At 47.1% G+C, this 15653-nt stretch overlaps 3 protein-coding genes across 4 annotated transcripts; 2 read left to right on the top strand and 1 right to left on the bottom strand.

Moving 5' to 3' along the window:
- Positions 1-540: 540 nt before the first annotated feature.
- LOC112878175 lies at positions 541-3163 on the bottom strand. The gene is made up of 4 exons (XM_025942600.1): positions 2853-3163; positions 1567-1739; positions 1274-1463; positions 541-987 (listed from the first exon to the last, which is right to left on the bottom strand). Exons 1-4 carry the CDS (start codon positions 2932-2934, stop codon positions 758-760), a joined length of 675 nt encoding a protein of 224 aa, XP_025798385.1. The 5' UTR covers positions 2935-3163; the 3' UTR covers positions 541-757.
- A 174-nt stretch (positions 3164-3337) lies between these two features.
- LOC112878174 lies at positions 3338-6029 on the top strand. The gene is made up of 6 exons (XM_025942599.1): positions 3338-3615; positions 4328-4484; positions 4971-5052; positions 5144-5191; positions 5427-5524; positions 5614-6029. The coding sequence occupies exons 1-6, from the start codon at positions 3429-3431 to the stop codon at positions 5744-5746; spliced, it is 705 nt and encodes a 234-aa protein (XP_025798384.1). The 5' UTR covers positions 3338-3428; the 3' UTR covers positions 5747-6029.
- A 508-nt stretch (positions 6030-6537) lies between these two features.
- Positions 6538-14375, top strand: LOC112878173 (ABC transporter C family member 3-like). Of its 2 annotated transcripts, XM_025942598.1 has the most exons (12): positions 6538-6646; positions 7078-9787; positions 9911-9997; positions 10078-10719; positions 10803-10967; positions 11045-11339; positions 11430-11644; positions 11843-12148; positions 12291-12354; positions 12512-12751; positions 12836-12985; positions 14201-14375. In XM_025942598.1, exons 1-11 carry the CDS (start codon positions 6546-6548, stop codon positions 12937-12939), a joined length of 4929 nt encoding a protein of 1642 aa, XP_025798383.1. In that variant the 5' UTR covers positions 6538-6545; the 3' UTR covers positions 12940-12985; positions 14201-14375. The 2 variants fall into 2 exon arrangements, with proteins under 2 accessions (XP_025798383.1, XP_025798382.1); XM_025942597.1 differs by lacking the exon at positions 14201-14375 and having other exon boundaries at positions 12836-13233.
- Positions 14376-15653: the final 1278 nt, after the last annotated feature.

Here is a 15653-nt window from a genome sequence, read left to right as displayed (position 1 = left end):
CAAGAATTTTTTGACTATAGTAGAAGTTACGGAGTTACATCATATCTCCCGGCACCATCACGAGCTCGAGAGAAAGATGAAGAACAGTGCGTGCGGACCCATCTGCAGCGACCAAATCCCTCTTCTGAGACGCCTCGGCCTCCACTCGCGCGCGAGAAATATCGTCGACTCCGGCGTGCTGTCAGAAGATCCACTCCAGGGGGTCTCCAAGGAGGCAGCAAACAGGTGGGCAGCTCTACGTGGAGTACGCTGGGTTCGACGAGAACAACGTCCCGCACATGAGGCGAGATGGCGCACTCTTGAAGCTCGCGCCCATGCTCAAGAGACACGCTGCTGATAGCACGACGGGCTTCGAGCTTCCTGATCAGCCAGCGACGCCGGCCCTGGAGAATGTTGTCAGCGAGCTGGTCGCCAGCGGCTACCTGGATAAGCATGGCAAACTGACAGAGAAAGGGGATCATGGAGCTTACGACGAAGACTAGGAAAGGAGTGCCTTCTTTTTTGCACGGTTATATGCATGTAACTGGGTTTACTGCAAACTGTTGCAAGATTTACCATTTTACTCCCTGTGGCAAAGCTAAGAGGTCAGGAGAAACACTGATCGAACTGAATCATAGTTTTGTCAGTGGTTTCTTTAAACTAATGTATGCTACAGCCTACAAAATTTCGAAGTGAAAATCACGCATTCTATACATGACAACGTGGGATCTACATCTGAAAATATCGGCTGTAGCCTGCAGGTACTCTACGAGCTGATTTAGAGTTCATTGCTAAGGCCCAGTTCATCTTCAAGGTCATCTCCCTCTTCAAAAAGCTTGAGGAATCGAGCCTGGTCTCGCTCCCTCTTCTTCTTCTGCCAGTACTTGTAGCCCAAAAACAAGGCAATGATGACAAGGACTGAAGCAAGAACACTAACTATGATGATCACCAGAACAGATGCCTTATTAGTTTCCACCTCGGAGCTAGGCTCACGGTTTCCATGAACACCTGGAAAGAAAGAAACATCTTGAGGAAAAACAATGTATAACTCAAACACACAAGGCATTTCTTTAACTATCTATTGGGTTGGCACCCAATATTTTCCCCAATTCCACAGTAATTTCATCATCAGAGATGCCACAGAGGTGTTATCCATGAATTTGAAGTACTCGTAACCAAGTAAAAAAAATCTGCAAAGAATTATCTAGGTCTAGACTGGAAAAACAACTGCAAATCCAGCTAGTTCACAGAAAATAACTAAAAAACATAAGAATAATATTAGATATCAGCATACCAGCAGAAGCAGTGCAGTTTGGGCATAAGAACGTTGCATTGAACTGGTTTTCCTTTAAGCGGGTGTATTTTCCATCCTTGAAATCACTGGAACACATCTCCCATTCATCAAACACATCAGCAGGTTTAAATGTGTCCTCTTCATACAAACCACATCGCTTGCATTTCTTTTCTGGAAGCTCTGTTAACGGCTGCCAAAATTGCACAATACTCAATGTGTAAGGTGGCGCTAACAAAACAATTAGTGAGGAACTGAAGACCAATCTTAAGAACTACATCAACAGTATAACTAACCTGCCATGATTCTTCACCCTTAAAGGTGTACAGTGTGTGTGCCTCCTTCACGTCTGGCAAATATGTCTTGTTCTCTCCATTGCAATGGAAATACACTGTTGGCTTGCCAAACCATTCATGAGTAGTAAATATCTCAACAGTATCGAGTGTGACAAACCTCAATGAAAAAGTCCCTACACAATTAAGCTTATCAGTCATGCACAAATAATAGTGAAGGAATTAAACAAGTATGTTAAATTTACAAATCTGTACAAGTATCACAAAAGATAACACAAGAACGGCTGTAATAAAAATACACCAACTTTGATAAAGCAAAATTACTGACATCCAATATGAAACCACATGCTGGACATCTGCTTGAAATGCAGCCAGATGAGAATCATTTTTTCTTTTTGCAAGGAAGATGATGAGAATCATATATCACTATATCAGTCTGATGGCTGTAAGTCACTAATGTTACCAAAAGTTGTGTTTGCTCAATAGTGACAACCAATAGTTGGTTCCTGATGACTGATAGAAAAATAACTGGAATGCACAGACAATGAAGACATAAATCATTCTTGGCACTTGATGCTGCTAACAATCTGGGACCTGTGCTCCAAAAATTCAAAACAAAATAACCCTCACGAATATTGGACATGTAGCAAAGATGATTATTGGGGTTCACAACGAGTATGAGTTATGCACAGAACAGCACTCATAATTTACAGACCCTAAGCAAAATATTCAAGTTGAACTAACAAATGCACCACAACACTAATCCAACAGACCAACACCAAGAGAATCCCCACACTGTTCCTTACGACGCAAAATCAATGGCCTTTTCCTTTGTCTATACCAACTTTGAAACATTTCATCATGAATACAACTTTTTTTGCAAACTTTATACTTTCCCTTTGCAGCCATGCTGCAGAGCATGTTACCATCGTAAGTCTTCACACTAATAGCACTATTGAAAATAAATCACCGAGGCACCTACTAGTTTGCCAAAATTTCACTTGTTTGCTACATGCAGTTTCCATTTCACGAGTTGTAAATTATTAAACCTACTTCCCCTATGAGAATCGCACCTCAGACCTCACCATGCGGATTTTTTTTCGCTAGTCACAAATCCACTGAGGAAAAAAAAAACAATCTGGAACGATTAGTACTTCCCATCTAAGCAACCACTCCACCAGAAAATACGGTAATTAATTCGGTCAAACCTCCCTCACGATCAAACATTCAAACTGACCTCCTAATCCGAAAACAAAACCCGTATTCTGATAGATAGAGCCAGATCTCACCAGGAATCGAGTAGAGGGCGACGAGAAGGGCGGGGAGGAGGAAGGGGCGGCGGCGAAGCGAGATCGGCGGCGGCCACCTCATGCTACGGCAGCGGCGGTCGCAACGGCTTGGCGGTGGGGTGACGATCTGGAGCTCAGGAGCACCTCTCCTGGCCTCCTCGGGCCGCGTCGTCGCGGGCTGGTCGCCGGTGGGGCGCTCGCCTCCTCTTCTTCCCCGTCGACCTTCCAAACGAAAGAGACGGGACTGGTTCTTCTCTCTTTTCGTTCGTGGCGAAGCCGATGCGCGAATCGCATACTCGCCGTCGTTCTAGAGCTTGCTGCAAAGACGTATTCCTAAATTTCTGTGAACCCTCATCACCGGCGTACTCTGTTCGGTTCTCGGGCTTCCCAGGTCATAAGCCCATCAAACCTTGATGATCCAAAAGGCCCATTTAATAACGGCCCAAAACTAGCCCGTTGGTTACACAACAATCAGAAAGGGAACCCATTTGCGATCCGTTCGTGCTCCCACGAGTCCGGACTCCGCCCGACGCCATTCCTGTTTCCTCCCTCTTCAGCCGCCGCGCCGCCAGAGACATGTCGAGGCTCGCGGCCGCCGCCCTCCGCCGCGGCGTTGCCGCATCAAGGGATCCCTCCTCCTCCTCTCGCCTGGCCGCTTCCGCGCCGGGGTCCGCTCGGCTCTTCTCAGCGGATGCATCCGGCGAAGCCGCGGCCGCGGGCGCGGACTCGCAGAACGACCCTTTCCTCAAGGCATCCAGCGAAGGTGGCTTGGTCTTACTCGTGGTTCTGCCTTCCATTTACCTGTTCGTGTTTGTGCTGTAGCCTGTCAGTTTGTTTGCTTCTTCGTGGGTTTAGGGTTTAATGTTCTATTCCTGGTTTAGAATAGCGAGTAGGAATGTAGGGAGATTGACTAGCCGACGATAAATGCGGGGAGGGTGAGGTATCGGTGAATTTGATTGAAACCTTTGATTTCTAAGGTAATGATATCGCACCATGTTTGGTAGTGCGAATAATAAATAGGTTTGGAAGTATGAGAATGAGATAGTGCTCTGATTTTACTGGAGAACACTGTGAAGCGACATTTCTACCAGTATAAGGCCACTCATTGTTATTGCTGGAAGTTCCATCACGTCCAGAAAAGAAAACCGGTTCAATTTTGGAACACATTTTTTCATTGTTCGGGACGTGAGTGTACAGGGACAAGAAAATTTCTCTTATAGATGTTTCTGTTGGTTTCATTTTCGTAGAGTATTGTCGTGCTTAACTTATTGAAGTATCAACTGGATAGGTCACTGAACTCGTGACATATGTATTCAAAGTGATTGTGTTATTGTACCTTGATTTTTTGAGTCAAGAGGATTTTGTTGTGGCCTCTTAGCTTTTCTTGTATTGCTGGTACTCTTAGTCTGTAATAATTGTTTACCTTAATATACTTGTTCACCTTACATTTAAATAATACTTTTCTGTTGCAACAGGATTGGCCTATGGAAGGTTCTACAGTACCGCTGGCGTGGGAAACCGTCTTGAAAAGAACATGTTGAAAACAGACATTATCCATCACCTTGACAGATGTGGATTGTCATTGGATGATGTGAAGATGGATTACAACAGGGGATTTACTCCGTTGAGCGCGTATGGTTCCTCTTGTGTTCCCAATCTTTTTGTTCCTCAGCATGCTCTGTATATACGACCTTTTTATATACCTTGTTTTACTTATTTGGGCCCCTAACCCACTTCATGTGTTCATCCCGATCCCATCATCAATACAAAAGTGATAACTTAGCCTTGTTGATGCATTCTTATTTTCATATAGTGTTCATGAAGCTTTGCCATTTCTTAGTAGGCCAACTCGTCCCTGACTAGCCTTTGCTGATCTGTCTGTGCGGTGATCTATTTGATTAGGATGTCTGCTAGTGCAAGATACTTCTCTTTGAGTGCACGATGTGTTATGTATGAGTGACTATAGTAAACATCTGACATGCCTTGATTAAATTTTTGTAGTTGTTGACATGGTATTGGTATAGATTTGGAGTTGAATTTCTGTATAATTAATTTGCTTCTTCCCATTTCTGATGTGATTATCAACCTAAAAATTGTTTTAACGCTTTATGTGATTAGTTTGTTGAGGTTTCCTTCAAAGGCAGCGTTTACCACAGCAACTAGGCAAACAAGTCAGAATCGTCTATACAAGATGGAAGCGGTAAGGCAAGACTTGTTCTTTTACCAGTTTTTCATTTATTTGGTCCAGCAAGGGGTAAACAATTATATATTTGTCTACTCTAATATAACAGATAAGTCGTGATGTGTGGGATCTCAAACAATCTTTCGATGGAAAAGCAGTAAGTTAATAGTTTTGCATTAAAGTAGATGCATGTTATCAATTTCTGTTTATTCTTATCTCTCCTCTGCTCAGTGCTATTGATTGTGCAAATACCAAGATGAACGGCACTCTTGCATCCCCACGCTCTTACTCTTGGCTCTTGCAGATCATAAGCATCTGATATCTACTGGTCGGCTTGTCTTGAAACAATTCACCATGTTTTACTTGTGTTTTTGCTTTATGGGTCTTCACAGGTACTATTGCAAGGAGTTCCACGATATGCCCTGCCAGAGGACATAGAACGCTTTCTGTGTGGCACTAACTTTGAACCTTCATTTGAAAACTTTCTCAGGTAAGGATTTTGAGACACCCACTCTTGTTTGCCAGTATTCAACTTGTTGAGTTCATGGTTGTCTGATTCCATACATGACTGCTGCACAGACCTGGTGTCCCAGAGCCCATAAGAATGGTGCTGGTTAAATTTCGTACAAAGACCGATGCGATGAATGCCTTCATTACCAAAAACAGGAGTTTCTGTCTGAACAATCAAGTTAGCATGCGTCTTCTTCAGTAACTGAGGAGCCTTTGGAATCATGTGATATTTGGGTAAACTGTTTCATCACATTTTGTGGTTCTGTAGGTTTGATGCAACTGGCAGCCTGATTTAGGCCTTTTTCTCCGTCATACTGTTGCGTGGTTTTAGTTGTACTCTTTCGCACGTTTCATATGTACCCATGATATTATTGTACTATTCCTGATTACCGTAAAATAAATCAACAGTATGCCCCCTAAAGTTGGAATCTACCTTGTTCTACCGCCGGCAGAACAAAGAATACAAATCTCGTCAGTTGGATTGTTGTAATCTCCACTATAATCTATCTGTTTGGATCGGCTACAGATTGTTTATCTGATTTTCATAATCTCGGCAGTTAGATTATTGCAATCTCCACTATATGATTGTAGAGATTCCTACGTCAATATAATATATTGGGACGTTTGGAGAATCTTTTTGAGGTGTGCAGGTCAAAAATTCGAAAATATGCTCAAAATTTACTGATAGTTCATGTCCGATAGAGGCACGGATGGCTCTCTCTTTGTCGCAGAAGTCGAAGTCAAATTAGAGATCATCGACGAGGAACATGAAAACAATGTTAAAGAAAAAACGTGCGGTGACCAGGAGAAGGCCCACGCTCTTTGGACTATGGAGATCAAGGCGAGCGAGACAGCGCATGTATCGCTAGCTTCGCTACCAAGCATGCCATTTTTTCCCCACTAGTTCCTTGGCTCCTTCTCGGTCGCTGTCAGATAAATGGAAAGATGAGTCAGTCTGGCACTAGGGAAGGATCCAAGCGGGTGAAGCAGCAGCGGAGCGAATGATCAATGATGGATGCATGGTGCCAAGCAAAGCTACTCAGCATGGCGTGCCAAGCAGGGCAGGTTCTGCGGTGCGACCAGTTTACATCAGCTGTGACCTGTGAGTTTGAAATGTGCTTTTATTACCGATTCCATTTCGCTCTTTGGGACGCAGGCCGGTTCAAAAAAACGCACGAAGAAGGAAAACATAAAAACTGTGGTATCTTGTTTTCTACGGGTCTGTAGGATTGCAAAACACTTGAATATTGGAAGAGTGACGCTAGGATGGTTGGCAGAAAAAAGACACTCAAGTGTGGAAACATGGAAGGGAGTTTCCGAGGCCACAGTAGCTAGCTCTTGTTTGCCACGGTCGCAAGTTGGATAGCAGAACCATCGAAACTGGGAAACAAGGGTAGCTAGGGACTTGGTGTGGGGACCAAATTTCAAGTGCTTAGATTGGGTTTAAATCATGTTACATGGAGTAGTTTTTTCTCGGTAAATAGCGAAACTTGGTGAGTTGAATTTGATCACTCGTCCGCTATTCTCTTCTAGGGAATCCCCAAAAGGTATTGGGATTATACTTTGGAAGTATCCACCGGTGCAGGCTCACTGCAGCCGGTGCAGTTTCAAGTGCAGATTAGTATTTTCTTTGGATTGGGTGCACCGGTGCAGGCTCACTGAAGCCGGCCGGCGGTGCTTCGCACCCAAGGTGGCCAGGGCCAGTGACCCGTCATCCTTTGACCGCCATGGCCGCGTCGCCGCCGCCACGACGACTGATGCGCCGCCGCCGTGGTGGCTATATAAGCCGTCGCCTATCCGGGCCTGCGCCTCAATGGGCCCCGCGTTGCAGACGCCCATGCCCTCCTCGACCGCCGCGGCCGCGATGGCGGCAACGCCGGCCGGTGAGCAATCCCTCGTTTTCGCCCTGCAACCGCTGTTTCTTCACGGCATTAGCGCCGCGGCGCACCTCGTCCTCGCGCTCGCCGTCGCGGGGCGCTTCCTCTTCCGCCGCCTCACCCTCTCCGGCGGCCGCGCCAAGGACGGGGGCGTGGGGGAAGACGCCGGCCGCGGCACAGGCGGGTTCCGGTGCTACGGGGTCGCAGTCTGCACCACGTGGGCTCTGGCAGCGTTCGAGGCCCTCGTCGCCGCGTACTCGTGGTACGCGGACGCTGCCGCCGCCAGCTGGTCGCACGACGCGGTCGCGGAACAGGTGGACGCAGCGGCGCGCGCGGCGGCGTGGCTGCTGCTCGCGGCGTATGTGCAGTTCGACTTCGGGCGGCAGCGGCACCAGGAGCGGTTCCCAGCGCCGCTCAGGCTCTGGTGGGCGCTGTTCATGCTCCTCTCCGTCGTCGGCGTCGGCGTCCACGCGGCGGCGTGCCTCGACGGGTTCCCCGTGTCCGGTCGGTCGTGGGCGCTCGACGCCGTCTCTGTTATTGCAGCAGTGGTTCTACTCGCAGCCGGGTTCCTCGGAAGGAGGGATGGACGCGGCCATGCTTCCGAGGAGCCTCTGCTGATCGGCGCGCACGAGGCGGCCGGTGAGAGAAGCGGCAGCGCCGCCGACACGTCCTTGCTCACCGGCTCCGGCTTTCTTAGCGTGCTCACCTTCTCGTGGATGGCTCCCCTGCTCGCCGTCGGCCACACGAGGACCCTCGTCCTGGACGACGTCCCGGGGCTCGAACCCGGCGACAGCGTCGCTGGCCTGCTCCCGCAGTTCAAGGCCAACCTCGAGGCGCTCACCGGCGACGGCGGCAGCTCCGGCCGGAAGGTCGTCACGGCGTTCAAGCTCACCAAAGCCCTGTTGCGCACCGTGTGGGGGCACGTCGGGGTGACCGTGTTCTACGCGCTGGTCTACAACGTCGCCACCTACGTCGGCCCGTACCTCATAGACTCCCTGGTGCAGTACCTCAACGGCGACGAGAGGTACGCGAGCCAGGGGCAGCTCCTTGTCCTCGCCTTCATCGTCGCCAAGGTGTTCGAGTGCCTGTCGCAGGGGCACTGGAATTTCCGCATTCAGCAGGCCGGGATACGCGCGCGGTCGGCGCTTGTCGCCGTCGTGTACCAGAAGAGCCTCGCGCTTTCCAGCCACTCGAGGCGGAGCCGCACGAACGGGGAGATGATTAACATCATCAGCGTCGACGCCGACCGCGTCGGCATCTTCGCATGGTACATGCACGACCTCTGGCTGGTACCGCTGCAAGTGGGCATGGCAATGTTCATCCTGTACTCCACCCTCGGGCTCGCCTCTCTTGCGGCGCTCGGCGCCACCGTGGTCATCATGCTTGCCAATGTGCCCCCGGGAAAAATGCAGGAGAAGTTCCAGGAGAAGCTGATGGACAGCAAGGACGTCAGGATGAAGGCGACGTCAGAGATCCTGCACAACATGAGGATCTTGAAGCTGCAGGGGTGGGAGATGAGATTCTTGTCCAAGATCATCGAGCTGAGGAAGACGGAGACGAATTGGCTAAAGAAATACCTCTACACATCGGCCACGGTGACCTTCGTGTTCTGGGGGACTCCGACCTTCGTTGCTGTGGTGACCTTCGGAGCTTGCATGCTCATGGGGATCCCATTGGAGTCAGGGAAGGTGCTGTCTGCATTGGCCACATTCCGGGTGCTGCAGGAACCGATATATGTCCTTCCTGACACTATCTCAATGGTGATTCAGACCAAGGTGTCCCTTGACAGGATAGCATCATTCCTATGCCTCGAGGAGCTGCCGAGTGATGCTGTACAGAGGATGCCAAGTGGTAGCTCTGACTTTGCAATCAACATCAGCGATGGGTGCTTCTCTTGGGAAGCCTCACCTGAAGTCCCAACGCTGAAGGACCTGAACTTCAAAGTTAGGCCAGGTATGCGTGTTGCAGTCTGTGGAACAGTTGGCTCCGGCAAATCTAGCTTGATATCCTGTATTCTTGGTGAGATTCCAAAGTTAGCAGGAGAGGTTCAGATATGTGGGACGACAGCATATGTCAGCCAGTCGGCATGGATACAGAGCGGAAAAATTCAGGAGAATATACTGTTTGGCATGGAGATGAACAAAGAGAAGTATGACAGAGCCCTTGAGTCATGCTCCCTGAACAAAGACTTGGAGATCTTGCCATTTGGTGACCAGACGATCATTGGCGAGCGAGGCATCAACCTTAGTGGCGGACAGAAGCAAAGGATTCAGATAGCCCGCGCTTTGTACCAGGATACTGATATCTATTTGTTTGATGATCCATTCAGTGCAGTTGATGCGCATACAGGATCCCACCTTTTTAAGGTACATGATTAATTGATTTATTCTGATTACCAATTGATTTATTCTGATTAAACCTCATCATTTGCAGACTTTCAATAGAAGTTTGAGAACTCATTGCTAAGTGTGTACCTTTTTATTTTGCAGGAATGCTTGCTTGGGGATTTGGCTTCAAAAACAGTGGTTTATGTCACACATCAGATTGAATTCCTACCTTCTGCTGATCTCATTCTTGTGAGAACTTCTTGGTAAAATTTTCATGTATAATTAATGCCAAAAATTGTATGACTCTTCTTACAGAACTTGTAATGTAGGTCATGAAAGATGGGAGAATAGCACAAGCAGGGAAATACGACGAGATACTGGGTTCAGGGGAAGAGTTCATGGAGCTAGTTGGTGCTCACAAGGATGCTCTAACAACATTGGATGCGATTAATGCCATGAATAGAGGCAATATGTCCTCCTCTTGCAGTGGGACAGCAAAGTTGAAGCTATCCAGATCACTGTCATCATGTGAGAAGAAACATAAAGCTAACGAAGATGAAGGCAATGCTCAGAGTGGGCAACTGGTGCAAGAAGAGGAAAGGGAGAAAGGCAGGGTGGGGTTCTGGGTCTACTGGAATTACCTCATCCTAGCTTATAGGGGAGCTCTTGTACCGTTTGTGTTGCTGGCGCAGATACTTTTTCAAACACTTCAAATTGCAAGTAATTACTGGATGGCTTCGGCAGCTCCCGTGTCGAAGGACGTCGAGCCTGCAGTGAGCATGTCAATGCTGCTCTATGTCTATGTCGCGTTGGCTCTTGGGAGTTCATTATGCATCCTTGTTAGATCGCTGTTCCTTGCAACAGTTGCATATAAGACAGCGACTTCGTTATTCAACAAGATGCATATGTCCATATTCAGAGCTCCTATGTCTTTCTTCGATTCCACTCCGAGTGGGCGCATTTTGAACAGGGCAAGTCATCTTCATAGGATTAAATTTCATAAGTTCAATTTATTTGCTTGGAGTATGCTAACACATGAATTTGGAATTTGCAGGCTTCAACTGATCAAAGCGAAGTGGACACCAACATTGCTGGCCAGATGGGCTCGGTGGCATTTTCCATCATTCAGCTTGTTGGAATTGTAGCGGTGATGTCTCAGGTTGCATGGCAGGTCTTTGCTGTTTTCATTCCTGTATTTGCTGTCTGTGTCTGGTATCAGGTACATTTCCCCCACTCTTATCCTCTTGCATGTAAAGCTGCAGGATCACTGATCTCATTATACTTGCCTTTGTGCAGAGATACTACATAGATACAGCCAGGGAGCTGCAAAGGCTAGTAGGAGTTTGCAAAGCTCCTATCATACAGCATTTTGCGGAATCAATAACAGGATCAACTACCATTAGAAGTTTCGGCAAGGAAAATCAGTTTGTAGCAACTAATAGCCACCTAATGGATGCTTACTCTCAACCGAAATTCTACAACAGTGGGGCAAGGGAGTGGCTTTGCTTCCGATTGGATGTGTTGTCATCTCTTATATTTGCCTTCTCTTTGATATTTTTGATCAATCTGCCAACAGGTCTCATCGATCCAGGTATCATGTCAATTATGAACAAGTGTATAGTTCTACTGAATGGATGGTAGTAAATTAGTTCGAAATCTTCTCTGAGTGCCCAACTTTCAGGTATCGCTGGTCTTGCTATCACATATGGACTTAATCTGAACATGCTGCAAGCCTTGGTTGTTTGGGGTTTGTGCACTTTGGAGAACAAGATTATATCAGTAGAGAGAATTCTGCAATATATAAGCATTCCTGCAGAGCCCCCGCTTTTCATGTCAGGAGATAAGTTGGATCATAACTGGCCATCTAATGGAGAAATTCAGCTCTACAATCTCCATGTATATCCCTCATCCTTTTTTTTTCAGTACTAGCGTAGTGTTCTAAGAATTACTTTTGATGCAAAGGAATAGCTAAAATGTGTGCTTTGTGATGCTCTGATCATTCCTCAATACATTTGAAGAAGTCAAAGGGTCATATGAAAAGAGCAAAGGAATTATGTTAGGTGGACGGTGTTCATAATTTTCGGTTTGATGCAGGTGAAATATGCCCCACAACTTCCATTTGTTCTGAAGGGCCTTACAGTCACTTTTCCTGGGGGCATGAAGACCGGGATTGTTGGAAGAACAGGAAGTGGCAAATCAACCCTCATTCAGGCCCTTTTCCGAATTGTGGACCCTACTATTGGTCAGATACTAATAGATGGCGTCGATATTTGCACCATTGGATTGCATGATCTGAGATCCAGACTGAGCATCATTCCACAAGAGCCAACGATGTTTGAGGGAACTGTTAGAAGTAACCTTGATCCTCTTGGGGAGTACACTGATAATCAAATCTGGGAGGTAGTTTTACTTTTTGCACGGTCCCTTGCTTGAAAGTTATCACACTTTTGCACGTTGATTTTAGCTAAGTTGCAACATCAATCTGTTTATTTTTCTCAAAAATAAAGAAAACATCTGGAATATATATCTGCTGCTATTTCAGGCCTTGAATTGTTGTCAGCTAGGGGACGAAGTTAGGAAGAAGGAGCTGAAGCTTGATTCACCAGGTCTGATATCGTTACATTGAGTCATGCAGCTCAAGGCTACTAGTTTTCTTTCCCCCTCACCTTTCACATTCAGTCATGCAGTTCACCTTTCATACTTTTTCGTAGTACATACTACATAGTACTGGTTGTTCTGAAATCTTCGTGACTTGGATTGCAGTGATAGAGAACGGTGAGAACTGGAGCGTAGGCCAGCGTCAGCTTGTCTGTCTTGGTAGGGTAATTCTGAAACGGAGTAAGGTCCTTGTTCTGGACGAAGCCACTGCTTCAGTGGATACTGCAACCGACAATTTGATCCAGAAAACGGTGAGGCAGCAGTTTTTGGAGACAACAGTCATCACGATCGCGCACAGAATTACTTCGGTTCTTGACAGCGACATGGTGCTGCTTCTTGACGATGGTTAGCACCACTAACAGCAGTACCATAGAATTTGATGCGTTGAGCACCACATCTGTTGTGATGACGCTGTGCTATTGTTTTCAGGTGTAGCTGTTGAGCGCGACACGCCCACCAAATTGCTGGAGGACAGGTCGTCTTTGTTCTCAAAGCTCGTTTCAGAATATACGATGAGGTCCATGCAAACATAGCTGACGAGTGAAGATTCAGTGCTTCTTTCAGCCACTCTGTCAGCAAGTAAGTATTATCATCTCTGCGATGAGCAAAATAGACGGATTTACTTGTTGTTCTCTCATTTGCTAAAGCCGCTACCATTCCAGAGATGTAAGGAGAAAAGTAGAATGACACGAGAACTCACAAAATGTAGTACACCAAAGTAGTAGGTACTGTTCTCTCTGTGTCCATTGCCATTTGTGAAGAAGCTGATGGGTGAGCAGTAAACAGATAAAGTAAAATCTGAGCATAAACCACTGCCATGTTTGTAATGCACTTATGCTTTATTCAACATCAGAAGCAACCAACATGAAGGGTAGAATGCCAATCGGGCTCTGAGCGGGCAAACAAAATTTAGGTAAAAAATGAGAAGATAGTGTTACCAGCTCCAACAGCATAAACAATCTTGAGGCCACCCACCACCTCATGAGTGACAGGATCAATGTTTTATTTTTGAACCGAGGCAAACCCCATTTCCGTTACGAGAACGGAAATGACAGGATCAATGTTGTCCCAGACAATGAAATGTGGCTGCCTCAAAACCTTAGCTAGAGGGTTCCTCACTCTGTTGCCGTTGGATCCTCAAAAACTTGGCCACAATGAGCACATAACCTTTATAACAATAGAGCATAGTTCAAAAGAAGCAACTTGCTTGTTTTCATCTAAATGTAGTACACTTATTAAGCAGCTCAAGAAGTGCTCCTGCCTTTCCCTCAAAAAATGCACCAATGACAAAGATATCCTGCAAAAATAGAAAAGTGAGACATATAATACAACATAGAAAAAGGACAGCTAAATATATCAGGATCGTAAATAGAATTTGCAGGATATCTTCTGCAATTTTTGCACCCTCGAACATTCTTCAATGAGATGCTTACCACTGGAAGGACAAAAAGATAAAACATTGTTATGAGGCTAGCCTAAATCATTCCATTCCCTTGGCAGGCATTTGCTCTTACCAAGCATTGTGACCTTTAAGGAGAATTTCTTTCTGGGCCGGTGTTTACACAATATCTATTGATTTAGTTGTCTCGTGTACAACATGGCCCTGAAAGAAGTATAAAAAATTCCTCACCTAATAAAGCCCATAAAACTCAGACATTGGCAGCATCAATGCAAATATACATTCTACAAGCTTAATCAGAGACGATCGGTAGCATGGGAAACTCAATGTCAACAAGCCTCATTTATATTCTACTCATATTCAGGACTAATAATTTATATACTACTCATATTCAGGACTAATAATAAGGTCAAGGTTTCTGAATGAGAGACGAGCGGTAGAGTGGATGGTCTGTGCCTTCTCAATCATTTCACGAAGAGGAGTCCTCATTGTTTTATCTAAACAGACTTGGAGAATGTCTCTTGCTTGGAGTTCCCTGCAGATTTTGACGAAGTGTCAATTATACCACAATCAGCAATTTCAAGTAGTCAGAACTTAGAATGCCCAAGTGAGAGGAAGTGTTTTTTTTCTTTAATGCAACTACGAAGGGTAGAATTCCCCACCTGGAAATCAAACAAGGCACCAATAGTGCCAAACAGAAGGTTTCAGCGAAGATTGCAGCTTAGAAGGAAAGATCGCTAGTGGCGAAGTGCTTTCCCTATCAGAAGATTGCACAAAAAGCGGTGGGACCAAATCACTAAGTCATCACAGACAGCGGATACAATACGGCGAGAGTTGAAGCGTTCATCCCGGAACGTGAAGCAATTTCTTGCCTCCCAGATCAGAGGAAGTGAATTTTCAGTTGAGCTACACTGTACATGGTTCTATTAAGCGGAAATCAATAGCCAGAATGGTGATGCAGACAGCACAAACTTTTTAGTAGAATTCTGTAGAGCCCCTTCAGCATCGCCCGCCGCCATGCCCGCGTCGTTAGCTCAAGCGCGCGACTCTTCTTTCTCCGTTCAGATGTGGCGGCGGCGAATGGAGCGATTCCTCTTCTTGCTGCGGGAGAGTTGGTTCGTGCAAGGGTTCCAATGGGGATGGATCTTCGCGCTCCAAGCTGCAACGGATGGTGGGGAGGATGGCGGCGGCGGCGGCTGGAAGGGAAGGTGGCGAGGACGTCAGCGCAAGGGTCAGACCGCCGGAGCACGAGTCGACGAGATAGTACGGCAAACCAGGGTCCTATTTGTATTTGCGATCCGATTATTTACAAATACCTCCCTAATTTAGATCGCGATCCGACTATTTACATATACCCCTGATTTGGATCGCCATTAGTAATCGCGATCCAATCTAGGAGGCTATATGAGAATGTTTAGGGGCATACCTGTAAATATTTAGGCCGGCGACACCTCAGGTGATGAGGTCGCGCTGCCACCGGTGACCTCCGCTAGATCCGCCGCCATGGCCCCGTGTGAGCCTCCAACGAGTTCCCGCGCGCATCCGCTGACTCCCTCTCCCCTCGCGCGCTGCTGACGGCCCTCGCTCCTCCGAGACCGACGGACCTACAGCCCGGCACTGCGGCAACCGGGCGCCGACGGCGTTGACGATGGCGCAGGGTGGCGTTTGCTCGTCGGCGTCGTCGCTAGCACTAGCATTGCAGAGTGGATATGGCACAAGCTGCTAAAAGGTCGGGGCTGCTGACTTGGCCCCGCTCCTCGTCGCATTCCACTTGCAGCGAGGGATGGCTGGTGGTCAGCCGACGGCCGGCGGTGCTCGCGGCTGCGCAGGGGCTGCTTCGCTTGTCCT

The sequence above is a fragment of the Panicum hallii genome, chromosome 9 (genome assembly GCF_002211085.1).
Source record: "Panicum hallii strain FIL2 chromosome 9, PHallii_v3.1, whole genome shotgun sequence".
Taxonomy (NCBI): domain Eukaryota; kingdom Viridiplantae; phylum Streptophyta; class Magnoliopsida; order Poales; family Poaceae; genus Panicum; species Panicum hallii.
This window is presented reverse-complemented; position numbering and strand designations above follow the sequence as displayed.